Here is a 27,910-nt window from a genome sequence, read left to right on the forward strand (position 1 = left end):
TGTGCACTGTCTTTAATACTAAAACGACGGCTTTAATATTTATGTAAGACTTATTTTGGTTACCTTTTTGTTTTGCCTGTCTTAATGCATTTTAAGGCGTTTGAAAAAAGAAGTTTTTATTAAATATGCGGGAAATTCAAATGTATTATAATAAAAGCATATTTTCCCGAGCACCTTTAATTACTTGCATTTCTATTTCGGCTTTCGAACCGGCAATTGCCACGAGAACAAATAAATAAAATAATTATAAGCCTTGAGTGCATTGAACATCACGTTAATCATAATACGGTAGCAAAGCATACGCTCAGTGAAAAGTATATGCTTTATCTTACAATATTATAACATGAACATCGTTATCATGGTGTAACGACTTTGTTTCTCATATAATATGCTTTATGTATTGCTGTATATACTGTTTAAATATGACCGTTTGATCGTTCGATGTGTTTAAATCACTTTCGGGTGGAAATAAAGATAATATGAGTAATAGCCGATTTATGGCTGTTTTAAACATATATACTATACTTATGAATGAATTGCAATCACCAAAAATAGACTATAGGATAAAACAAAATATTACAATTTTATTTTAAACACTTTGGTTTGATATCTCATGCCAAATCGGCTAACACACATTTAATTGCATCTTCAATACGATCCATCCCCCACCCGTTTTTTTCGGGTTTTACTGACATGGTTTTCCGAGTTAATTGAAACGGATGAACCAGATTCTATTTTTAACTGATAGAATTCCATGTTAATAAAGTTTATGTTTAAGGAATCTTTCTGCAAAATATTACAGGATCCTCTCGCTAAAATCCTTTGAATCGACTCACCCACATACTATTTATTTCCTGTACGTATTGATGTATTTAATATTGCCCTCAACCTATGTCACTCGCGGACAAAATTAATAGTTTTATATCAGTGGTTTATACAATTGACCTTACGACAGGATTTGATTGACAGGTCCTATCAGCCAATCAGAATGTAGGGCTGATAAGCCGTGTTGCTATCCGCCATTTTGTCCGTCAAACTGACCAGAGTCCGTCATATACATGCGCTGGCAATTCCTCGCCTTTTTAAGTATTATGGTAAAAAGGTGTTGTCATGGCACTTGTAATTCGGATACAAGGTAGCCAGGCCGACTAAAGATGGCTTACAATTCGTTCCGTATTCGAAACCAGCGAGTTGTTTAGAAAAATGCAAGTGCTGTATCAAACTCTGTGGAAGACCTCATCAACAGCTGAACTTGGCAATTTTGAAAGATCGTTCAAAGGCGAAACATCTATACGTCTGTACAAAAGTATTTTTTTTTTAACAAAACTACTTATTTCAATCCGCTCAAAATTTATTTAATACTGAAATTGTCCGTGCATGACCAAAATAAGTGTTTCTATTTTTAAACTATTAACATCGTACATTTATGCTTTGGCTTGTGTTGTCAAATCGGCATTAATGGCCATTTAATATCAGGTTCAACATGGACACGATTGATTTCATTCAAGATAGAGGTATTTTTGTTGATACCGTTATGTAGTTTTTATAAACTGCTTTGCTTTCAAAGTAAATCAGGAAATATCGTACAACTAAATTTTTGTCCGAACCATCGCATGCTTCCGAATCTCATATACTCGTATAGTTCCTATGTAAACAATGGCTTTTGTAGCTGTCATTCCGACACATTTCATAGATTTCTTATTTTCATATCAGCACTTTGTCGACGGGAAATCCAATCAAGAAAACACTGATCCTCAAGCAGCTACTGTATTTGACCAGCTCACACCAGCTAGGCCTCCTCCAAAACTCAGATAAATATTTGAGCCACCAAAACAAAACGAGAACAGATCGGTCTGAATCGTTAAGGTATTATTTTCTGTATAAAATAAATTATTTCACTGTACATTTAAATCAATTATTATGTTCATTAGAACTTGATTCTGCCAAACATGTGCTGTAAAGACTTAGACTTATTATGAATAAAGAACAAGTCAAACATGTACGTATTTTCATTGTTATTCTTATATTTTGGGCCATTTACGTAAATCTACAATATTTAATGATAGGTCATCCAATGTTCAGAATCCGGATCACATGCACACTCGATTAACAGTATTCTTAAAGTTGCACTCTCACAGAATTCTAGTTTGACACTTTTTGTCTCAGAATCGGCTTATTTTGGCATTCTTTAAATTAAGACCTAATATATAAATCACAAAGCAAACTTCTCCGAGCCAAAACATGATAAATGCAATCGAATCCTGTGTAAGTTGTCAAAGTGATCAATCTGTGAAAGTGCAGCTTTAACAGTGAAAAATAACTTCTGCTAATGCTATATATTTTAAAATATATTTGCCATTGCAATAAAGAGATATTCACCTACAATATCTTACATAAACACCAAAGAAATATCAAAGTTTAAGTAATGTTTGCAAAACAACAATGTATTTAATAAATCTGATATTAAATATGCAACAACTGGTGTTATACTCCAGAACTAAAGCTAACATCATAGAGGTACATCCTTCCAAGAATCCATCAAAACAACATGCTGAACAACTTCAAGAACTCTCTTCAAAAGACCGCACTTTCCTGAAATAAATAAAAGATGCCAATATTAAAATAAATCAGTTACATGTATTGTTAAATATTTTAATACTAGCTGTAAATGCTACTGCCTTTGATGTTTGCTTTCTACATGTATATCATAATGAAATATTGACAAGATACTAGCTAATGTTTTGTGGTTGTTGTTTTTCTCTGGACAAATAGTCCATTACTTTTGTACAGCAAAGTAAAACTAAATGTTATAAAAAGCTTTAAAATAGGTCATACCGATTATTTGTAAAACTTGTCATCACTGGTTTTCTCTTGCGGTTGACATTGCCTGGACTGGCAAATATCATGTGTGTGTGTGGGGGGGGGGGGCGGTTTCCGGTCTTATGCTAGGTCCCCTGTGGCGGTAGGCTTGTTGAAGACAATAATAAGGGGACTTCCTTATCTCCATCAATCAGAATACTTTAATGGTGTCAACGGTAAATAGCAGGAGACCCTCCACCAGCCTTAACCGGTAAATGGGGGGAGGGTAGTGTGTGTGGGTTAGAACCAGCTGCCCGGTCAGCTTAGTTGGTTAGAGCGCCGGGCTAGTGTTCTGGTGGTTGTGAGTTCGAGCCCCACACCGGGGGCACTTTTCCTCCCAGGTCTACTTTTACAGCCAGAGTGTGTGAACATGTTCCACAATTTCTGTAAGAACAAAAATCAAAGCATGTGAATGTTTGAGCAATGCAAAAGTTACGATTGGTATCACCCACGATTGTCACTTGTCAACTATTACATTATTATTCATAAGGGGTAGTGTTCAATCGCTTAGAACTGAAACTTTTTATACAGAACCCCAATAAACCATTTCTACTTATACTATAGAATACAAGGTTTTACTGTATAGCTGGCATGTAACTGTAATTTAATGTCACTTCCGGGTTCCCCATTCGGGCCATTTATGATTTACTCATATTGTGCGATGATTTAATCTTTGTTTCAACAATACTGTAAGAAGGGCCGGTGTTATTAAAAGTTAAACTTACCCTTGTTTGCATTTACAGTATGCGTCACACACACGCTTTTCCTTTGTATCGATGTCAATGTTGACAACATGGCGGCTATCCGATTTTCTCTGACTTGGATAGATTTCACCCCGTAAATGTCAGATATCGTCATTTTCTAAAGATATATCGAGCCTTCCGATGTAGCAGCCAGTTACAAATTCCTTTGACTTCTATTTTTTCGCATTGTAATGTCACATTTATGATAATTTGTCAGGAATATCGGAAAGCGAAACGACGCGTGACGCCATTTCTTCCTCGTTTGTTTGACGGACATAGACAGAGTTCGCTCCCTTGATATCAGGGGGCGTGGCTTAGAAGCCGCTGTCGTAAGGTCAATTATATATGCATCATGCTCAAGACACTGGATTCAATTTACTGGGACAAACTGAAAATTCTTCACACACTTTCCGTTCCATTTGGCATTTCTGACTATATTCACAAATCGTAGCAGGCTGAAGGCCTTTTAACGCTTTAAGCGCTTTGATTTTAATTGTAAAAAAGTGTATCTGGGACCAATCCATTCGGAGCTCCTCGGCCATTTTTATCGAAAACAGCTGAGGAGTTCCGAATGGGACCAATCCCAGATCATTCGGAACATCTCGGCCATTTTTATCGGATGTATTTCGACGGTTTACATACTCAAAAAAGTGGTACGTTTAAGTCCGCGGCAAGTAGAACGCGTAGTAATTTTATTTTGCAGTTAAACTTTATGACTATACTCTTGGGAATCTTAATTATTTTTGCAATAATACACTTCACTGGCAATCATTTTAAACTGAGAGCAATGAATACAACTCTTAAACACTACATTTAATTAATGCTTTTATTAAAAAAAAATGGCCGAGGAGTTCCGAATGTAAATGAATATTATCTTAGACTGGTACCCTTTTAAGGCCATTTTAAACATATTCAATATATTAATGGATGAAGTACATTGATTATATGATCAAACTTTAGGTTTCATATGTTACGCCAAATGTCGGTCCGACCGTCCGTACGCCCGCCCGCCATAGTGAAGTATTTACTTCATGATTGTTTTTCTTTTGTAAAATTGTAAGTAAATAAATGTTCTTGTTATAAAAGTGTGTTACCGGTTTTTCTTCGTAGTTGTAACAGTGTCGAAATTATTGGTTGTCTGTAACCTCCTACATTCTGGTGACATCTTCGGGATTGTTTTGATAGTTGAAAGAATTTCGTTATATAAGATGAGATAAGATAACCTTTATTTCAAATCGGTCATGATAAACATCATATCACTAGCTTATAGCTGTTGTCTGACGTAACATATACTTTTAGCTTTTCCAATAACAATAATTGTTTGTATGTTTAACAAAAAGGTCATTCTCCTATATTTTGGTAAATATTTACAATAGAAATGTGGCAATTTTCATATACTCAGTGGATCACGCAAAACGCCAGTTATGTTGGGATTCAACAATGAATGTCCTAAATTATTCCTCGGTGTCGCCGAACGTGACACAAAACTGTAACGAGTTCTACCGTGGCTGAAACATTTATTTTCCTTGCCGTCAGAAATTATCTTTGGGGTAAAGATAGCGCTATTTCCTTTGTTCAAGTTTCCCAAATTTGGTAATAAACTCAAGTTTGCAGAAATCTATTCCCTACACAATGTATTTTTGCTAAATTATCTCAAATATGTTTTTCTTTTCTCTTGTCTTCATTAACAACCTTTCTTTGTGCATGGAATAAGAAGAAATCGGAATTTATTTGCTGGCCTTCGTATTTTATTGCGGTTTGATTTTTTTCAACACTTCGCATGTTTTATTTTTGCAACGATCAATGTTTTACCGTGTAGTCGCAGGAAACAGATGCAAACAGTTCTATTGTTTATGTTTTCCTAGCTTAAATATATTATTTACTCACATGTGCTTCTGTCTATTGAGGTTGAAGTGGCAGCGGGCATAAATGGGACTTTAAACAGAAGTTTCAGTCATGACAGTGGTTAATAGTCATTTCGTACACTGACCATTTCGTACCCTCCGATTTTTGGTCATTTTGTATCTTTTGGATAGTCATTTCATACCCAACCTATAGTCATTTCATACTCTATATCTTATTTATATTTGAAGTGTTTTTCATATGAAAAACAATTTATTGAAAGTATATATTTTGTATTAACACATATTATATGACTTTTGTTTAAGTTCAGTCAAAATATGTTAAATATATCAGTGAGAATTATAGAGATATCTTCATTCATACTTACATTCATCATAAATTCCATCATTGTCATTCCTTGATCTACCCAAGGTTATGTCTTGAAACTATTTTGATATGGGTCAGGGACATTACGGACCCAGGACATTACAGACCAGACATAACGGACCATATTTGGGGACATTACTGACCATAAGTCGTGACATTACGGATCATGATTTATAAATGTACTATATAATTAAATGTAGACTGAGCTTAAAATGTTAGATATTTTTAGAATTATAGATTATTTTACGATTTTGATAATTTGTATTTGTATATATATGCTGTTCTTCTTCATAATGTATCTGCTATAATCTGAAATCTGATAATGTGTTCATGCAAATTTGAGAGTTTTTTACGCTCATGCACTCATCCAATAAACAATATAAATAAATTGAGCAATGTTTGTTAGAATAAATCTTGATGCGATACAAATGACCCAAATTTTCCCTGTTTGAAATGTTTAGAGCGCCTTCCTAAAATGACATAAAAAATCATTCCTATGAGAAGTGCTGTCGATTCTATTCATAATTGACTTATCAGTCTCTTTCTTTTCTTCAATTCTGTACATATTTTCAGGTAGCTTCATTGTGCAGCATCAGCCATGGCGCTTCCGGCGTTCCGGAACATCCCACAAACTCCACCTTTATGTGAGTCCCTCTTGTATGAGCCTTAGAGCCCTTCACTTAAGCATATCAAGGTCAATGGCGAAAGACAATCTCAAAACCATCAATGTTAAGTGTTAAGCTCTTATTGTTATGGAGCAGGAGTCCGTTTGACTACCAACTTACAACTAAGGTATCATTCCCCTACAGCCGACAAATGACTCTTTGGAATTCTTAATATGTATATCATTATCTATTTCACTCATTTAAAGCAGCACTCTCACAGATTTACCGTTTTTTAAAACTTTTTGATTTTTTGTCTTGGAAATTTTTGCGTAAATATCTGCAAACCAATGATATAAGATTGCTGATAAAAGATCAGATCACAGCATTGCATATTTCCGTTCGAAATTTAATGTTTAATGGCTTAAACCGTTACTAACGGTTTAAGAAACTGCATAAAACATTAATTTTTGAACTGCAATATAATAATCTGCGATTTATTTTTTTGTCAGCAGTCTTGTATCACTTAACTCCATGGGTTTTTGCAAAAAATGGCTCGTTCCAAGACAAAAAATGATAAAGTTGTCAAAACTCTCAATCTGTGAGAGTGCAGCTTTAAATGATACCAAAACTTCAACATGTTCATTGTCATATGAATTTTGCCAAATTCTGAAATCTCAATTTTCACAAATGTTTTATTTCAGCGAGATCGCGGTCAGAAAGAGGAACCCCAGGAGGAGAGAGGGTGAGTTTAGATATTGTGTTATAGCATTTACCATGTTTGAGGGGTTTCTTTTTGCTAAAGGTTGTTATATTGGAAAACAATGCCAAGTAGTGTCATAGACTGAAAACACAATGCTTTGATATTCAATACATTTATTTATTTTTTATTGCATTATTCATAAAATTCAATGCATATTTAAATGCTCTCTAAGACTTCTACTCATCTTGAGTTTTGTATTACAGTCATCGAAATTAGACTTTTGGATCAACAAGCCCGAATTATTATACTATTGCTTGGCATCAAATTTTTGAACAAGCCCTGCTATATAAAATTCAGAATTTGAGCAAGCCCGAAAGACATTTTACCAGTGCAGGGCTTGCGGGCTTGTGCTAATTTCGACCACTGGTATTATATGTATGTATGTATGTATTCCTGTTCCTTATGATGTGTATTATTTCTGTTCCAGGGATCCAGTCCATTTATATCTTCTGGAAGTAGCAACCCCAACTTTAATCCTGTAAAACTGAACTCCAAGTCTGCCAGCTTTACTTCAAAGTCTGTTGTAAGTATGCACTTTGCCAGTCTTTGCTGTGTATATAAAAAAACATAACGTTCTTTATTTGCAAATTGAAACTGCATACATCATGAAACCCTATTTTATCATAAAAAAATCACTGAAAAATGCTTTCATTTTGTTTAACATAATTGTGACTCTCATGTCTCCTTTTCTAATGAAATAATTTCTTTTTTTCTTTAAAGCATAATAGTTTAGGAATCCAAATGGAAAATGTCATAGCATTAATGTATACCTTGTTTGAGATCTCACATAAAATGCTGGTGCCTTCAGGTTGACTCTAAGCTGCCAAAGCCACCCAAACCCCCAGACAAGCCACTCATGCCATACATGAGATACAGCAGAAAGGTAGGGTTGTTAAGTATGAACTCAACAGACTTCAGTTAGGAGAGAAATTCCACTTGAAATTCTTTGAGAGGAATAAAATTGCACAGATAACTTTAGGACATACTGCCTGATTCCCAAAATTTCTTTTCAGATAAGTAGTTGCCCCTGTTGCTGATGAATAAGCCTGTGAGTTCATCTCAGTCATATTAACATGGACAGTCAGTGGAGATAATGCTTTATATTATTTTGAATGATTTCTGAGCAATCAATTGCTTCAATTGAACTAAGTTTATATGAAGCTTGCAATCAGAAGAGGAAATGTGCATTATATATTAGTGTCTGAATGTAATCATGTCGTTACATGTGTATATCAGGTATGGGATGAGGTGAAGAATGTAAACCAGGAGCTGAAGCTATGGGAGATCGGCAAAATTATTGGGGGCATGTGGCGTGACCTCAGTGATGCGGAGAAACAGGTCTTCACGGATGAATATGAAAGAGAAAAGGTGCAAAATGACAGATTCATTATTTTTATGAATATCTTGTTCTGGTAGAAGTGGATTATATGTACATGAATAAAGGTAAACCTTGTGGCGTTAAGTTTATTGTTTTAATGGGAATATGTCATTTTATTTGAAGTTGTTGTTTTGGATAAATTTGTTCTGTTTAACATCTTGATTCAAATTTGACCTTACGACTACTGTACATTTTTCTTGGCTATTTCCCCAGTGCAACACAGTTAAAAGCTATACACAACTTCATTATTTTTTCATTTCAATAGAATTTTAAAGTAAGATACACATGTACTTGACCTATGTGTTCTGTTTTGTATTCAGCAAGTAATATGTGACTGTGTGTATTTGTAGCAAATCTACAATGAGGCCTTGAAGAATTACCAGAACTCCCAGGCTTACCAGGCCTACGTTGCTGCCAAAGGACGCAGTAAGTGACAATCTATAGCCAGTAGCCATTTCACTGTTCCCCTTGTAATAACATGACAAAGTTACAATCAATAGCCTGTTCACTGTTCCCAATGTTATAACATGACATAATATCTATATTCATTGCTCTGTTCTCAATGTAATACACAACATAGTTACAATCTATGGCCAGTAGCCCTTTCACTGTTCCTCATGTTATAACATAACATTGTTACAATATATAGTCAGTTAAATGTTCCCAATGTAATAACATGACATAGTTAGCATCTAAAGCCAGTAGCCAGTTCTCTGTTCCGGCCTTCCCATTGTAATATAATGTCATAGTTTTATTGAATCTATATCCAGTAGCTAGTTCACTGTTCCCTATTTAATAACATTACATTGTTACAATCTATAGCCAGTAGCGAGTCCACTGATACACATGTAATATATAGCCAGTACACTGTTATAATCTATAGCCAGAAGCCAGTAAACTGCTTCATATGTATCAGCATGACATAAGTACAATTTATAACTAGAAGCCAGTTCTCTGTAGTAAAGACACCAACATGACACAGTTGCAACATATAAATAGTGCACCGTTCCACTTCTATCGACATCACATACTTACAATCTATAGTCAGTAGCCAGTTCACTGATACACATGTATCATCATGACACAGTTGCAATATATAGCCAGTACACTGTTACATATGCAGTAATGTGATTTGTCCGCATATTCACAGATTTCCGTGGATCATGTGTAGCAACATGACATGATTAAAGTTTGTTGTCAGAAGCCTGTTCACTGTTCCTTGTGTCGCAATATGACATGATTACAATTTATTGTCAGAAGACACTACACTTTTCCATGTGTCGCAACATGACATGATTACAGTTATTGTCAGAAGCCAGTTCAGTGTCGCAACATGACATGACTACAGTTTATTGTCAGAAGCCGGTTCACTTTTCCATGTATCGCAACATGACATGATTACAGTTTTTGTCAGAAGCCGTTTCACTTTTCCATGTGTCACAACATGACATGACTACAGTTTATTGCCAGAAGCCAGTTCACTTTTCCATGTGTCGCAACATGACATGACTACAGTTTATTGCCAGAAGCAGGTTCACTTTTCCATGTGTCACAACATGACATGACTACAGTTTATTGTCAGAAGCCGGTTCACTTTTCCATGTGTCGCAACATGACATGACTACAGTTTATTGTCAGAAGCCGGTTCACTTTTCCATGTGTCGCAAAATGACATGACTACAGTTTATTGTCAGAAGCCGGTTCACTTTTCCATGTGTCGCAACATGACATGACTACAGTTTATTGCCAGAAGCCGGTTCACTTTTCCATGTGTCGCAACATGACATGACTACAGTTTATTGTCAGAAGCCGGTTCACTTTTCCATGTGTCGCAACATGACATGACTACAGTTTATTGCCAGAAGCCGGTTCACTTTTCCATGTGTCGCAACATGACATGACTACAGTTTATTGTCAGAAGCCGGTTCACTTTTCCATGTGTCACAACATGACATGACTACAGTTTATTGTCAGAAGCCGGTTCACTTTTCCATGTGTCGCAACATGACATGACTACAGTTTATTGCCAGAAGCCAGTTCACTTTTCCATGTGTCCCAACATGACATGACTACAGTTTATTGTCAGAAGCCGGTTCACTTTTTCATGTGTCGCAACATGACATGACTACAGTTTATTGTCAGAAGCCGGTTCACTTTTCCATGTGTCGCAACATGACATGACTACAGTTTATTGCCAGAAGCCGGTTCACTTTTCCATGTGTCGCAACATGACATGACTACAGTTTATTGTCAGAAGCCGGTTCACTTTTCCATGTGTCGCAACATGACATGACTACTTATATGCCAGAAGCCGGTTCACTTTTCCATGTGTCGCAACATGACATGACTACAGTTTATTGTCAGAAGCCGGTTCACTTTTCCATGTGTCGCAACATGACATGACTACAGTTTATTGCCAGAAGCCGGTTCACTTTTCCATGTGTAGCTGGTAATTAAGGGTATCATGCAGAAGTTGAAGACAGATTGTGATTGAATGTGTTGTGTTGTCTTTAAATGAGTTGTGTTTGAATGTGTTGTGTTGTTCTTAAATGAGTTGTGTTTGAATGTGTTGTGTTGTATTTAAATGAGTTGTATTATGTTACGCAATGTTTTGTTCTGTTTCAGTGGCTGCAGAGCAAGCCCAAGAGGAGGAAGAGGAGAAACTGCTTGCCCAGTCAGACACTAAGAGGAAAAGAGAGGTACTGCAAAAATGAATGCCAAAAATTTGAATGTTGGCCATTACTTGAAAGTTGTTAATGGAAGTAGCATTTAAATTGATATACAGATTAAATTTAAACAATGTGTGCATGTTAAGAAATTCTCATAACTCTGGCTTAATTGTGATCATATGCCCCTTTCTTGTCTGTAAACACCCTGAGGATTGTTGTCATCTGATAGCAGCACTCTTGTTTTTCTAGAAAATGCAACTTTTCTTGTTTTAAGAGATTATTCAGTTACAGTTATGATATTTAATCTCTCCCTGTAGGACACAAGAGGGAATTGGAGGTACAAGCTAAATATTCACAGCTTAATATAAGTTTGATTGTTTTTCAAAGAAAATGTGAAAGATATATTGATATTGTTTCCTTTTATGTTACGTATGTGTAAAGCCAGGTTTATGTTTCACATTTCAGTCAAAGCAAGAGGAGCGTGGTTCAAGGATCAGCATACAGCCTGCTGACGATGAAGACGGTATGTTACCAACTCCCTCCATGCACTGACAAGCAAATTTGGAGTTGACATTTATATTTCGAATGACCACCTTCCAATTGTCTTGATGGGTTAATGTTTATGTCAAGTATCGTAGGACAAGCACGCAGACGTTTGTTGTGTTTATTTTTGTGTCACCTGAAGGGGCAATATATAGGTTTTACTTTTGGCGTTGGTTGCAACAGCGGCATCAAAATAATCCTAAGCTGACAATAACTTCAAGTATTATAGTCCCATTGTGATGTTACTTGGTGAAAGTGTTTTTGTGCATAATGTCTAAGTAAACTCCAGTGGTAGGGTAAATTGCCTCTGTAATTCCAGAGTTATGCCCCTTTTGACTTAAAAAAAATAATATGTTCATGTCTTGTGCAGACAGTATTAATTATTAATTATCCAATCATGATGAAAGTTTGTGACAGTGTATGGGGGCATAATGTCGTTGTAAAGTTGATAACAATAAAATACAGTTCTCATTTTACAAATGACATAATATTGACAGGGCTCCTTAAAACTGACAATTTGCCGATCTTGACCTTGCTGGACAGAAAATTGCTAAAAAAAATAGGTTCAAAAGTTGTCTATTTTATTTTTTTTCGGTTCAAAAGTCAGTAAAAAAATGTAGAAATTGTACACTAACATAGTTTGTCATTCAAACATGCTCAAATACCAGGGAACATCCTTGAGGGTCTGTGTTAATTGACTTTGCTGTTTTTATTATATTCAAGAGACGTCAAATTCGTCGTCTGTTTCTCATGTTAACAATTGTCACACTTTTGCAAGAAAAAAAATATTATTCAAAGATGACATTGTTAATCCTTAAAAGCCATAAAATTCTGAAATAATTAACTAGTGGTGCCTAATTCTTTAGGATATCAACAGTGATAAGCTTGAGTATCTGCAGAGACTGGCCACTGAGTGCTCTGCTTACATCATTCTAAGAAAATATTATGTCAAAATCACTTTTGTCGCAAATGGGAACCCTTACTCATGTACAGTCCACTTTTAGTGTTAGAGTAACATCCTCTTTATATTTTATAAAACATTTTTTGGAAGGAGATTTCAAACTTTAAGAAGCCTAGAAAATTGATGAGACACTATGAGATTTATTTATATCTGTGAATGTACCCATGGCATATGGTTTCATCTTGATTGCAGACCAGGATGATGGGTTTTCTGTGAAGCACATTGCGCATGCACGTTATCTACGAAACCATCGCCTCATCAATGAGATCCTGAGTGAGAGCGTTGTCCCAGATATACGCACTGTGGTAACGACAGGAAGAATGGGCGTCCTGAAGAAGCAGGTCCAGTCTCTCACGATGCACCAGGTTAGTGTCTGTGAGGATGTGTGAGTCATAGATAGTCACGGGTTTTTGTTCTCACTTATTTATAACTGTTGTTGATGCTGATCAAATTTTTATGCCCCGAAGGTGGGCATATTGAAATCGCACCATCCGTCCGTCCGTCAGGCTCTGTAACTTTCCCTTGTATGGACAGATTTTAAAATAACTTGCCACATGTGTTCCACATACCAAGACGACGTGTGGCGTGCAAGACTCGTGTCCCTACCTCAAAGGTCAAGGTCACACTTAGTGTTTATTCACAATGGAGTGCTGCATATAAGGACATAGAGTATAGGTTGTCCTGTCCGGGCTGTAACTTTCTCTTGTATGGACAGATTTAAAATAACTTGCCACATGTGTTCCACATACCAAGACGACGTGTCGCGTGCAAGACCCGTGTCCCTGCCTTAAAGGTCAAGATCACACATAGTGTTTATTCACAATGGAGTGCTGCATATAAGGACATAGAGTATAGGTTGTCGTTTCCGGGCTGTAACTTTCCCTTGTATGGACAGATTTAAAATAACTTGCCACATGTGTTCCACATACCAAGACGACGTGTCACGTGCAAGACCCGTGTCCCTACCTCAAAGGTCAAGGTCACACTTAGTGTTTATTCACAATGGAGTGCTGCATATAAGGACATAGAGTATAGGTTGTCGTGTCAGGGCTGTTACTTTCCCTTGTATGGACAGATTTTAAAATCACTTGCTGCATGTGTTCCACATACGAAGACGACGTGTTGTGTGCAAGACCCATGTCCCTACCTCTAAGGTGAAAGATACACTAAGTGTTTATTCACAAGGGAATTCTGAATATAAGGACATAACAGTGTAGGTTGTCAAGTATGGGTGGTATTTTTTTATGTTCAGAGGCAATTTAAATAACTTGCCATATGTATTTGACACGTAAAGGTAAGATCAACTTTTCATGTACTGACCTTGTTTGTAGGTCAATGTCACATTCGGGGGCATTCGTCACATGCTGTGACAGCTCTTGTTATATATAAGATAAATTAAAGAATACTGTCATAAATTAGGAAATACCAATAAAAATTTGAGTTGAAAAGAGCTTGGTAAAACATTTCATCATATTTCAGACAAAACTTGAGGCTGAACTTCAACAGATTGAAGAAAAACATGACGCAAAGAAACGTCGCTTCCAGGAGTGTAGTGACCAGTTCCATGATGAATATAAGAAGGTGGGTTGAACACTGATGCAAGCTAGTGTGTCCACAACATGTTTGAAACACTGTTTACTGCTAGGGAAATGGTGTCACACCAGTCAGAGTGAAGTAATAAATAAACAATTAAACATAGCATCATGACGTTCCGGCATAATTTCTCTTGAGCTGAAAAGACACAAACAAATTTTATAAGCATATTCTCAGATAACTAAATTACTTGGTATTATTACATTACAAAATAGCTGAATATGATCAAAAAGAAATTTAACTGTTTATCCATATGCAATATATCATTATGTGTCAACTTTCCAGGTAAAAAATAAATAATTCAGAACCTTTTTCACGATTGTGCATTGTATCAGAGCTACAGATCAGTTTGAACTTAAAGCGACTCTTTAGTGTACGTCCAATAATGTGGCACATTGAAGAGAAAGCATGCATGCATTTTACATACACGATAGGCTTGATCCAAAAAGCACAACTTACTCTGTTAAATACGCAGGACAGAGCTTCCTTCCCTTCGCTTGATTAAACACAATGCTTGTCAAGAGAAATCACTGCTTAAAGGTTGAAGTGATTATATACTGGTTTAGCGGGAACAGTTGCTTTATTTGTATATTTACTGTGACAAACAGATGTGGTTTTTTATATCATAATTGCTGTAATTAAAAGCCAATTATTACCCTTATCTGTAGCTCTGGTGTATTCCAAAACATGTTGTACATTGCCAGTTCATTTTAATACTGTAATGCAATGTACTAAAAACAGAATTGTGCAGCTTCATTCAGGTACAACATTCAAAATTATCCAATACATATTCCACATTACACATTATTTTTTAACATTCTTCAAGATGATAATATCTGAATTTGCAAAGTGCATAGATTGTTGCAAAATTGATTAAAATGCAGCATTTACAGCATTTATCAGAAGTTACATGTAATATGACCGGTCCAAAGATAGTTGACCTCAAATTAATAAGTTGTTATTATGATTGATTATAACTCTGCATTAAAAAAAATTATATTTTTATATATATTGTGTCATTAAGGAATACTGTCTGATGCAAGCGCCTCATACAGCAACAAAAATTGGTTTGGGGAGTAAAAGAGACATCCGAATAAGAGTTATTACAGTATTAGAATATCACTTTTGTGATCATTCAAAACAAAATTTATTAAACTTGTTTTGGTCAGTTTTAGAATGTTCATATTGATTGATTGCTCCTGTAACATTTTCTACATATTCTCTGCATGTGTGTTCCAGTTGTGTGAGAGCAAGCCCCACGTCTCCGATGAGATGTTCCAAACAATGATCACTAAGGCCAAAGAGGAGTTGAAGCAGAAACAGGCAGAAAACCTCGCCAGACAGGTACGTCATGGCAATACACCATGTATAAATGATGACTTGTTTGGCATAAAGTGATAGCATTAAACATATTGTTTCTAGAGTCTTATTCTTGTCACACAGGTGATTATCACTCACTTTGTTGGAAAGATGAGAGGCACCAAAAACATATTCTCAAAATCAGGTTTGAACTTTAGTTGTTAAAGCTGGAATGCTTTCATTTAATCATAACTTGTAACTTTTATGCCTTATATAATGATCAAGGTCACAACACAACGTTTAGGATCTTTGGCTTAATGGTCAAGGTCCCAGCACAAGTTTTGTAATAATTGTTTAATGTCTAAGGTCACAATAATTATTAAGTTACAATAAAGTTCTAGTGGCTAAGGTACAGTGCAAATTATCATCCCTGACTATATATGATATGTGTATATAGGAGGAGGAGCGTAGAAAGCAGGCAGTGCTAGCTGAGGAACGGGCAAGATTGGAGGCTGAGAGACAGAAGATGGAGGAACAATTGAGGAGGAGCACAGAGGAGCAGATGAATCAGCAACACCAGGAGACCGTCCAGCAGATAAACCAGCAACTGGTAGGTCATTCAGATAGTAAACACAAGTCTATAGGTCTATCTCGTTGTCAGATTTTGACACAAGTCTATAGGTCTATCTCGTTGTCAGATTTTGGGACAGGACAGGGGCACATGCTGCTTTATTAACAGGGGTCGACACTAACCATTTTCCAAGGGATCCCGAAGGGACACCAACATTTGAAATCAGGTGTCCCTTCCTGAAATTAGGAGTCCCTTCCACTTTTTACATTTTTTCATTGTTGAGCCTTTTTAATGTGTTTGTATTTTAAGATTTTCAGAAAATACGCATAAAATACTTCATGGTTCAGGGTCTTGTCAGATGTCGGTGCTTTTCATTGAGAAAAAGTAGGAATATTACATCTGGCTTGTGAAAACTGAAGCCAATATTAAGTAGAGCTGCTAATAAATCAATCAGACTGCCCAACAGGTATAGTGCATACTGGAAGAGCAGACGACCAAAAATTGTGTATGTTAATTTTCGTGCCATAAAGTCGTAACATTTTATAAATTGACTGTAGATAATGAATAAAACTTAGCAAAGTTTATTTCTATTCTGATTTGATCATAGCATTAAAATATACGTCTTTAAAGTTAACAAAGAATACTGATAAGTTAAATGGCAATAAACAAAGAATGCTGAATGTATGATGCCGGTCTTTTGTGCCATAAATGTTATTGTAAATACTCGAAGGTCGTATCTTAAAGGTATCACCAGTGATGGCATCTTTTTTGAGCGGTTCTGACACATAAGCAAAACAATTCCACTTAAGTATAAAACCGATAATAAATCTCTGTTACCTTTGACTTTGTTGAAAATGTAAACAACAAAACGGAAGCGTTAACCCGCATGCGCCCAGTTTATTTATAGATTTATGAGGTAACTATAGTCAAAAAGTCAGCTATACTTTCGCTTTGGTGTGTCCGATAATAATAATTATAATATCATTTTGACATGCACTGTCAAGAAATTTAGGGGGACCCGAATTTAGGTAATAAATTATGAAATGCTACTTATTTATTGATATTTAGCGTTTATCGGTCAGAAATTTAAGTGTCCCGATGGAATACCAGACTTTGAATTTAGGTGTCCCTCCCGAAAAATTGGTGTCCTCGGGATCCCGGGACCCCATTAGTGTCAAACACTGATTGAGCTTTTCTAAACAGGATGTTAGGTGTTTTGGTGGAATTAAAGTATTGCTTTCAGTATTGGTCAAAATATGAAGTTCAAAATTTTGTGTGATATTCTTTATGAATGGGTGTTTTATATTTCATGAGATATTTGTGTTTGTTTATATTCTAATTATGATGATATTTTGTCCCCAGGGAATGCCAGCGCAGCCCCAGCAGTTTGGTCCTGCAATGCCGCCCCAGCAGCCAATGGGAGGGCCTCCTCTGAGTGAAGATAATGTTGGCAACCTGCCTGGAAATGAGGTACCATTGTAGCAAAATGTTGACATGTTTAGCTTATTTCTTCATCATTATCGATGTACTTAATGTAGATCTTTCATGGAATTGGGTAAAGAATCATACAACACACAACAAATCAGCTTACATATAATTCTCACACCACAGGCTTAATTTCTTCTGTCAATCATTGAAAACCTGGTTTGCTCGAGTTGAGGCTTTTCTTGTTTAAAATATTTAATTCTGAAAACTCTGGCATGACCTGTGGACGTACCACTCTGAATCCTCCATATATTGTTGTGTTAATTATTTGAATTTAGCAACAGTTGTTCTATGAACGTCTCAAGACCATTTGAGACAAATTGATCATGCACAGTTATTTTTTTCTGCTGGTATATAAGAATTTGTCTTCACTTGGGATGTAGAAAAACAATGACATTTTTCCCCCAGGTACCTCAGGTTGAGGGTGTTGAAGAAGATGATGACAGTGTGGGCACCCAGGAGTATGATGACCTTGAGGGCATACACCACGCCGACAACATGGCCCCTGTACATGACGATCATGATACATCAAACAGGTTAGACATCCACTTTGTCATGGTCGTTATCATTAAAGATGACAGTATTTACTCAAAATAGGTCTAATGTAACAAATGGTATAACACTTCTCATTTTCATCCCCCTTTTGGGCTGAATGTCATAAAATTAATAGCTCTGAACCAGTCTTTATAATGACAATACTACAATAGAAAATGGATACAAAATTTACCCATAAAGGATCAAATCTATAACAAATTGTAACTGATAAAGCCAAAGGATTCCAATTTAATTTCTTGTTCCTTACTTCTTGAATAGACCTAATGTTTGAACTTGACAAAATATGACATTAACAAAGTTTCCCTCCAAGAATGGGCACTAGAATGAAACCCTGACAATTACACTTTATTCGATGTTTACAGTAGATCTGAAGATGCCATGGAGACAGATGACAATGCTGCAGCCAACCAGCCTAAGAAAGGTAACACTCTTTGTTATCAACGGGTGTAATAGCAGATTCATCACTGTTATATGTGTACATATGTGGATTCGGAACATGTTCGTATAACTCCTTCTTTCTCCTCCCTCTACAGTAGATTTTGATAAAAAAAACTGGTTCTCAGTGATCAGAATAAGCACAAACCCAATAAAACCTGAATCAATCCCAGGCCAGTGAAAATGTTTGGCTTTTGGCAATTATAGGTTTGGGCTAGTGGGTTATAGTGTAATAATTACATGAAAAAAGTAGTTTTGGGCTGGTTCAAGTAAATCTTAATGTAGATGACTAACTTGTTTAAAATAGTTATATCATAAACCAGATTTATTTTGGTCAAATGTTTAAGAATTTTGTTAAGAGGCATTGGATGGTCTGATGTTAGGTCTATAGGAACGTTATAACAAAAAAAATCTTTACTCTATGTAGTTGGTTGACATTGTTCTTGACAGATTTTAGCTAAGTATTGTAGAATCAAAGGGGTTAAAGAACTGACATCAATGATTTGTGTAATTGTGCATAAACAATATAAGCAGCCAAACGCTAAAATACTGGAATTTGCAGGTGATTTTGAAAGAGAAAACATGGGGTCCCTATTTCTTGAAACATCTTTATCCCAAGCTGAGTTATTTCAAAGATTATCATATTTTGTTTTAAATGTACAATTGGAGCAAGTTATTTGGGCAAATGCAAAATGATACTAAAACCTGTAACTTATTTTAAAAAATCGGGAATTTTGTGGCTAGAATTATACTTCATGTTTAATTTAAGACTTTTGTATAAAAATGTATACCCAGTACGTGTGAAAGGACTGAAAGTAGTGTGACAAGTGAAGATATTTTATTTCGGTATTTTAACATTTATGTATAGTTTTCCACAATGGATGTTCTAAAACCATGAAGATTTGTTCAAGATTTTCTAAATATGACAATACCAAGAACAAAGTTGAAGAAATTCAGAGTTTCATCATTTAGGGTATTACTATAAGATTGACGCAAAAATGGAACAGTCATGTGTCAGGAACCTATTTCTACCTTACGCTATACACCACCTGAGTGACAGGTGTTATAGGAATCTTCCTTTATGGATGCAATTCCTGATATTAAATGTATTTTCTTTGAAATTATCTCAAAATGAAAATATGCAGTTAGCAATGAATTGCTACAATAATAAAATCATATTTAAAGTCTTGTCAATGTAAACATATCCCAAACTCACAACTTGTATACTTTTTTGAACATGATATTCAAACTACTTTCAGTCCCTTTGATATTTAAATGTCATTATGTACATTATGCTGACTGAAAACTCACCTCATTTCTTCACAATATATCTAAGTGTTGTAAATTGATATTGTTTATTAATACAAGTTTGTGATAAAGTAACTACACATGTAACAGAGTTTGTGATAAAGTAACTACACATGTAACAGAGTTTGTGATAAAGTAACTACACATGTAACAGAGTTTGTGATAAAGTAACTTGGATGTAACTAAGTTTGTGATGAAAAATGTACACATGTAACAAAGTTTTTTTTTTTTATTCCTCACCAAACTAACAGGCTACACTAAATATTACTAAATGTGTGAGTACCTTCATGTTAGTTAGTCATTGTTTTATCAAGTATGATGTGGTTATATGAGAGAAAAATCCTCTGATTTTGTTGTTGCTTCGATATTGGCAGGAGGACTAAGTCCTTTATTTAGATAACTTAATTGTGTGTAAAATAGTTCAGACGCGGCCATGCTTTATAGTTTTCATTTTGAATTCTGATAACTTCCTTAAACAATCATTCAAAAAGATGTTTTTTTTAAATATCAAGAATAAAGGTCATTCCAACATTTAGTTGTTTTGAAAACAGTGGCCATGATGAATGTAATAATGGCATGCAACATTTGCATGAACTTTGTATCAGATTCCTACACCTTGCATAGTTACTGAAATCATGGGAATTTGCACGCTGTGTCATCTCTTTCTGTTCATAAAGTATTGCGAATAAATTCTAATGCTTTTCTAGTGAAGGAAGCAAGGAAGAAGTGAACTGTTAAATACAAAGTTAATTTGCTAACACTCTTTCAGCTATGTATGTTTTAAGTTGTGTTTTGTCACCATGTGAAATATCATTTTGTGAATCCCTTACTGTTGTTTAAGTTTCCAGCTTGTGTAAGGAATAGCCCTAAATACTTGAGTTAATTGTATAAATAATTAACAAAAGTAAAGTTTTATTTTTACAGGTTGTCCAAACAATTTCAAAGTAGCACATATTCTTACCTGTTTTGTTACCACGGTTACTTTTCAGTGAAGGAAGATGGAGCACCCCGCCCATTTAAATGTGAAATCTGTGACAAAGCGTTTAAGCTGAAACACCATTTATTGGAGCACTCTCGTCTCCACTCCGGAGAACGCCCCTATGAGTGCTCGTCCTGTAAGAAAAAGTTCCGTCACTCGGGCTCATACTCCCAGCACGTGAATAACCGCAGCAAAATGTGCTCAGCGGGCCAGTATATTGAGGGTTTTGGGGGTGCAGGACTGAGCCCGGGAAAGCCCGTCTCTCCCTCGGGCTCGGACGGGTACTCTCCAAAATCGGGGCAAAAGTATAAGTCAAAAGGCAGCGCGGGAAGGAAGCAGAAAGAATGTAAGGCAACATTGTAATGCGGATATGTAAGCACGCATAGCAAGGAGAGCAGTGAATGAATTGTTATTTCATTGGTTACTACTAAAAACTGCGCATGGTCGGTCACAGTTTTTGAATAACAGCATTTCAGGTTTTTTAGGCAAGGTTTAGTTCTGCATTTTGAGCCCCCATTGATGTTTTTATTTTCAGATTGTTGATTCGGAAAACTGAAATAATCCCTTCTCTCTAACAAATTAATGACACTGTAGTTGTTGTGACTTTTCATATGCGAATTGTTGTTGTTGTTGTACATCACCCTTTTTTGAATGTCATAAATGTCAATAATTTTATAACATTTTCTAGAAATAACACATAGGCAAACTTCAAGTTTCAAACCTGCTCTTGTCATATTGTTGTCAAAATACTCACAGAACAGCACAATGCCTTGGTTCCTACTGCGTATTTACGTTAGAACTGGATACCAATGAAAGACAGCAGTTACAAAATATAAGAATGAATCTATGTAAAACTTTGTTATCATGCTTATGCCAAGAAATGATAATTTGAATAAAATCAAGTAGTAAACATGTCGCTGTGCTGCAGTGCACAGAAATGTGTGCAGTATATAGACAATAGAGTCAAATCAAATCAGATATTAGCGTCTAGGTGATCATTGTTTATATAAATAATGAAGCATTTGTATGTGTATGCAAATAAGAAGAATATAGAATAGGGTTACAAATACAAAGCTATTTTTAACATAATTCTAAATAAGGTATGTCATTGATGACCTGTTGAAAATGACATCTGTCATCAGAGGCATCACAGAAATCTGATTAATCACCACCCTCCATTCTTACTGGACAATAATATTTCACTCAGTATTTGTTAGTCCCTATTGCTTTTCCCAGTTTGCCTATGTTGTTTGTCACCTCTCCTTGTGTTCTGGTATCCTAGCAACAATGGCTGCATAGTTACTGTTGCTAGGCAAAATTGTTACTTAGCAGCAGTAAATAGTACACATAATATGCATGCATCAAATAGTTGGAATTATATATTTCAACAATCTCCTGTTATAAATGAAAGATTTCTAATGGTTGCTAGTAATATACCTTGTAGTGAGCAGTATCCAAATGTTTGTGGTTTGCCTTGGAATAGTTGATATTTTTGTATTACCAATTAATTATTATGCATGATAAATTCTGATTTTCAACTTTGTTTTCAACTGGTGATTGGTTTTTCGGGCGTGAAGTGATTTCTTTGCAATTTTCTTTTTCCTGTGTTTTAGTTTAGACCTATTAACTCAGTATTTTTTTAATGTTGTATTTTAAAGACATGGTTTTCCCTTCGAAGTCCCCCACTCATTTTTATGGTTTGTTATGTCCTATTGAGTATAATTGATTTATACATTTTTTGTGCTGTGTAGAAAGTTTTCTTTTAATTAAGTTCTTGTCTTTTAATCTCTGGTCATCTGTTGTTTATGTCGCAGATTTTCAGCTTTCTGTCCATTTTCAACTTTGTAATTTTAAGTTAATAAATGCTACGCCTTCTTTAACATGAACAATTATAGAGGTGAAATTGCAACTGACCCAAAAACAATGCAGAACGGAATTGTGTGTTGAACCATTATTGTATTTTACTTTTCAGTTATTGCCACACGAGCATACCCATATTAAATATTTACACTATGAAACTGCAGGTGAAAAGTGTTGGCCAGTTGGCATTCTTGCATGAGCTGTTCTGTCAGTTAGCAGTATTGTTCGTTGCATTGTTATCCATTTCAAGTTTGCCTTTCCCCAGTTGTTTTATAAATGAAAGGCATCAACGCCCTTTGAAAAGTTTATTTAATGTATTTTATTAACAGATTACAGGTAGTGCAACCCTTTTAGATTGAAATATATTAATGATTAATTCTACTTGAACTAATGTCGATGCTGAAAAAAATGTGTTTGTTTTTTATTTTTGGGGAGAAAAAACAACAAAAAATGCCCAAACATGCTTGTTTTAAATGTTGGTAGTTTTATCAACAACAGTATATGGATGGTTGCACTACCTCTGCAAAGAATTTATTTGCATTTCACCAATGATTAAAATGTTATATCTATGTAAAACAATTGTATAATCTGTTATGGTTTATATTTAAAAATGTTAAGCTTGCCCTAAAAATCTGAAATCCTAATGAATGATAGTAGCTGTGTACCTCTTGCAGAAAAGCAGTGTTTTATAGTTTGACTTTTTGTTGTAAAGCAGTTACAACTTACATAGATACTAAAACAGAATAATTCATGTCATATAAAGTTTTAATGTAAGTGTTCGGCTGTGCTTGCAACCTGCATTACAAAGTAATCTTGCACTCTTTTTGTGATTCAGTTTGTGTTTACATGTTTGCTGCTAAACTTCCAAACAGTGTTCTTGTGATCCCTCTTTGAAAGTGTTGAGGCACAAAAAGATTGATGACGTGTGGACACAATAAACCTTATTCCAAGCAGTTATACTGATCTGTTCTACAAGTCCTTTTCACATATGTTGCAAGATAAAAGCAGCAATCCATTTTTAGCTAATCTGAGCTCGAAGTGCTCTTTGTGTTCAAGGTGAGCTAGAACAATAAGTCTTCGTCTGGCGTCCGTACGTTCGGCAACACTATCTTGAAATACATTTCCTCTGTACCATCGGGTAGGTTAACGGGAAGGTTCCTAGGGTGACCTTCTACAAAAACATTTCTCCGTTGACCTACAGCATCATCTTGAAAGTGGCCAAATTCCTGTTTTTCTGAAAGATCTCTGAAACTACTTAATCAAATTTATTGAAACCTCACAGCTTCCTTGGGTGACCATCTATAAATGTACAAGGTGTAACAACAACAACAAAAATGGCTGACATTCTGTTTTAAATTTAAAAAACTATCTAAAATATCATTTTTCTCTTGCTTATATGAGATACAGAGAAAACATTAATACCTGGTCAAACTCGTTCAACTCTGAGCAACTTTTCCACTGGATGTTTATGGTTAAATTGTAAAAAAAAATGTTTATGCAGAGTGAACATTCCATATCATTAAAATCGCATATTTAAACTACCCGGTATACACGAGGTGAAGGTTATTATTTACATTTGAATTTTTGTATTATTTTAGTAATAAGGGAATAGATTTTTATACTCTTAGTAGTCTCTTCTAATGTAATTACATGTATTGTTCCTTTAAAGACTTGTAGCTTACTGGGGTAAAATAATTATCTTTATTTCTTAAATTTGCAAAATTACATTTTTTACAAAATTGAATTTGATAAGCAATAATTTCCAATGAACTAGACCATTGAACAGTTGTCAATTTCTTGCGAAATTGTAATGGTACCTTGTATCTTTCAGCTCTTCAGGGAAAAGTTGGTATTTAAATTCAATATTATCAAAAAAAACGAATATACATTTGAAACATACTGTCTATCACATTTTATTGTGCAATGCAGAAAATATCAATAGCATTCTTCAACAATGAATTATCAGGGTATGCACAATCTTCGACAATCTCAAATATAAACCAACAAACGACCTTGTACACTTCAATTGGGCGTACTACCAAACAAATGATAATAAGCAGTTTTTCTTCACACATCTCAGGTGAGCAATTAAGGGCAATTATGCCCTCTTGTTTTTATGCCCTCGAAGGGAGGCATATAGTAAACAGAGTAGGGAGGTTGGTCATGACCAGCAGATAAACCCTATTGATTTTGAGGTCAAAGGTAAAGGTCATGTTGACCTGAATGCTTAGGAATAAGGACCTCCAACTTTATTAATAATTATGCAAGTTTTTCTGTTTACTAGTTCAGGTGTTTGCCGACAAAACACAATTGAGTTCGATGATTTTTTTTGCTGTTTAGGTTTTGATGCAGTATTTTGTGTAATAAGATGGATCATGGCATTGAACTTTAGTAAATGATTGCCAGTTATTATTGTTTTGCTTTATAACCTGAACATTATTATGGAGTTGTTGTAGTATTTCTCTTGTTTGAAATCTTAGTATTTGCAAGAGTGTTTAGTTTAATACAACGATATGTTATCCAGATTTTTCTATGTACCTTATGTTAAGTCCTGTAAAGAACGTTTAGCTGGATGTAGATTGTTACCTCCAGACCATAATCATAATATTCTGGGATGACTTTTTTTCACATATTTCTTAGTCATTGCATTGAGTGTGCGCTTGTTTGGAATCCACAGGTGTGAACAAATATTCTACAACGTTCAACTGCAATAAAATGTTGTTTCTTATTAACTTTTTTGATTTGTATAAAATAATCATAGTATTTTTATCTTTCCCCAAAAAAGTGATAATGTTTTCCTGTATGTAAAAGATCAAATGTTTCTTAGTAGCACCAATCTACAATATCATAGGATTTTTCTATCTATACAGATTTTTTCTGCCAATGAAAATTGCAATGAAATCACTTTGGTATGCTAACCTCCCACATAATATCTCTACAATTAGGCTTAATGTTCATTTGCATGCAACTTGCATGGCATAAGTGCTTTGTCTATTAAATCTTGAGATATAGTATATGAGGTAGTTGATGGTTTTGTTTCATCTGCACTATATTAAGAATTTGTTGAATTGTTAGACCTTTTCTTAGTAATTGATATTTACATAACTTCTTTGGCATTTTGCTATTTTTGGCTCAAGTTTGATGATATAAGTGATCATGTGTCTCATATAAACAACATTTAGTTTTGTTTTGAGCTTTTTAACTTGTGCAATAAATGTGTGATATACTTGTTTTCAGAAGGTATAGAACAAATCTCCCCAAATTTCACTATCATTAGTCAAATTCTGCCAATTTATTTTACAGGGGGTTCTTCAGATGAGAAGGCCGACTCTCCTGCAAAACCTGCACAGAATGGAACTGTTGAACCATCCCAGACAGAAGCTCCCAATGGGGAAATAAAGACTGAAGCAGCCCCAGCCATTGAAAATGAATAAAATACCCCTGTACAGAACCCCACATGTTGCAATATAGTGAATTTGTGAACCCCATTTACATTTAGAGCAGGTGCTTAAAATGTTGACTATTGAGAATGGTAAAAAGTGTGTTCATGTTGTGTTTTGGATATATAATAATGAAAATACATGTATGTAGTAGCTATTGTGTTGAATTTTTGCATGTCAGAGATAAGTCATTCACATACACAGATCTGTACTTGTGAAAAGTAATTTACATAGATATAGAAGATTTTGATACATTTTATCGCTTGGTTCATTTTGTAACTGCTATGTAAACTGTGTCAATTAGCTGTTTTGTTTCAAGTGTGATAACATTTTCCTCTGTGTGCTTAAAAAAAGTTTTAAGGTTGAAATGAACATTATTTAAGAATGAAATACCATGTATAATATCCTAATCATTGCTGCATATATTTTCCCTTAGATTTTCCTTAGTATCTACAAGATGACTTCCCTTCTCATTTAGTTGTAGCAGATATGAATTTTGCATGTCAATAAATGTAGAAAACGAAATTGATCTTATTTTTCTTAGTATGAGCCAAAATATTTATTGTTAATGATCATATTTACCACTTGACACCAGATGATACAATTGCAAGAAAAAAAGGAAATAGTGAAAAACTGACATAAAATTGATAGTGTTGTGTACAACACACTGAATCTTACTTACTGATGTATCACATTGCTAATACACATGTATCTTTTGCAGTTTTGGGGAATATTTCTGATTGAAAATTTATTGGGTTTGTCTACCACATAAATACCAGAAATTGAAAAATAACGTTGGTATACATGTATGTATCTAATCATATGATTTTCACATGCTTAATTTACGCATCATAAACTTGGAAACCATTATGCACTATTTTAAATGAGTTAACTCAGCTGAGACAGCGAAGAAATATTCTTTTAATCATGTAATACACTAGTTTGTAATGAGAATTCTAGACTTGTTTTGAGGAAATCCTGTATTTTGTGACCATCTGATGCCTAGTCCTTTCACATGTTACTTCACAGTGTACTACTGTGTGCCTAAAATGGGAGGCATATAGTAGTTGCAGTATCTGTTTGCCACCCATTTCAATTGTGCCTCAGCTGTAACTGGTTCAATTTCTATCTGATTTCCAATTAACTTCACAGATTTGAAGAGCAACATACAGTTCATGCCTTCATCTTGAAGGTCAATGATGTACAATATTATTAATGCACTTTGTGTCATAGCCATTGCTTTTTAAATGAATAATAATTCACTTACATCCTGTGCTCTCACCTCAAATAATGCACAATTTGGATTTCATACTTTCTGTCTCATCCATAGTTTTTGAACTATTATGTAAATTCAATCAAACTTCCCAGCCTTGTAGAGCAATGGTTTTTACAATAAATGAAATAGCAGTCAAACCTTAGATTCAACATATACATTCAGTCAAAAAAGAAACAATACCTAGAACATTTTACACTTTATTTCTTCTCTCTATGACAAATATTTTTTTAATTTAATGTTGAACAACCATTTAGATAAAGCTTCTTAACATTAGTAGAAAACTATCAATACTTGCAGATTATTTGCTGCTGTTACAACGATCTTGCAAAAACTTAATTCACAAGTAATCAGTATCTGGTTTG

The 27,910-nt window shown here is 35.0% G+C and overlaps 1 protein-coding gene and 1 long non-coding RNA gene across 5 annotated transcripts; one reads left to right on the forward strand and one right to left on the reverse strand.

The window, feature by feature from the left end:
* Positions 1-2,010: 2,010 nt before the first annotated feature.
* On the reverse strand, positions 2,011-3,853 carry LOC128234645 (uncharacterized). Its single transcript, XR_008260988.1, has 3 exons — positions 3,585-3,853; positions 2,836-3,243; positions 2,011-2,592 (listed from the first exon to the last, which is right to left on the reverse strand). It is a non-coding gene; the product is annotated as an uncharacterized LOC128234645 (long non-coding RNA).
* A 1,275-nt stretch (positions 3,854-5,128) lies between these two features.
* Positions 5,129-26,797, forward strand: LOC128234643 (SWI/SNF-related matrix-associated actin-dependent regulator of chromatin subfamily E member 1-like). 4 transcript variants are annotated; one of them, XM_052949009.1, is made up of 19 exons: positions 5,130-5,195; positions 6,405-6,475; positions 7,138-7,178; positions 7,624-7,719; positions 8,005-8,079; positions 8,433-8,564; positions 8,925-9,000; positions 11,200-11,273; positions 11,709-11,766; positions 12,940-13,112; positions 14,227-14,328; positions 15,580-15,684; positions 16,097-16,249; positions 17,573-17,680; positions 18,104-18,231; positions 18,613-18,671; positions 20,983-21,318; positions 22,945-22,996; positions 26,136-26,272. In XM_052949009.1, the coding sequence occupies exons 2-18, from the start codon at positions 6,430-6,432 to the stop codon at positions 22,971-22,973; spliced, it is 1,791 nt and encodes a 596-aa protein (XP_052804969.1). In that variant the 5' UTR covers positions 5,130-5,195; positions 6,405-6,429; the 3' UTR covers positions 22,974-22,996; positions 26,136-26,272. The 4 variants fall into 4 exon arrangements, with proteins under 4 accessions (XP_052804967.1, XP_052804969.1, XP_052804970.1 ...); XM_052949007.1 differs by lacking the exon at positions 22,945-22,996 and having other exon boundaries at positions 5,129-5,195; positions 26,136-26,797; XM_052949008.1 differs by lacking the exons at positions 5,130-5,195; positions 22,945-22,996 and adding an exon at positions 5,240-5,358 and having other exon boundaries at positions 26,136-26,797.
* The last annotated feature ends 1,113 nt before the right edge of the window (positions 26,798-27,910 follow it).

Source organism: Mya arenaria, chromosome 5 (assembly GCF_026914265.1).
Source record: "Mya arenaria isolate MELC-2E11 chromosome 5, ASM2691426v1".
Classification (NCBI taxonomy): Eukaryota; Metazoa; Mollusca; class Bivalvia; order Myida; family Myidae; genus Mya; species Mya arenaria.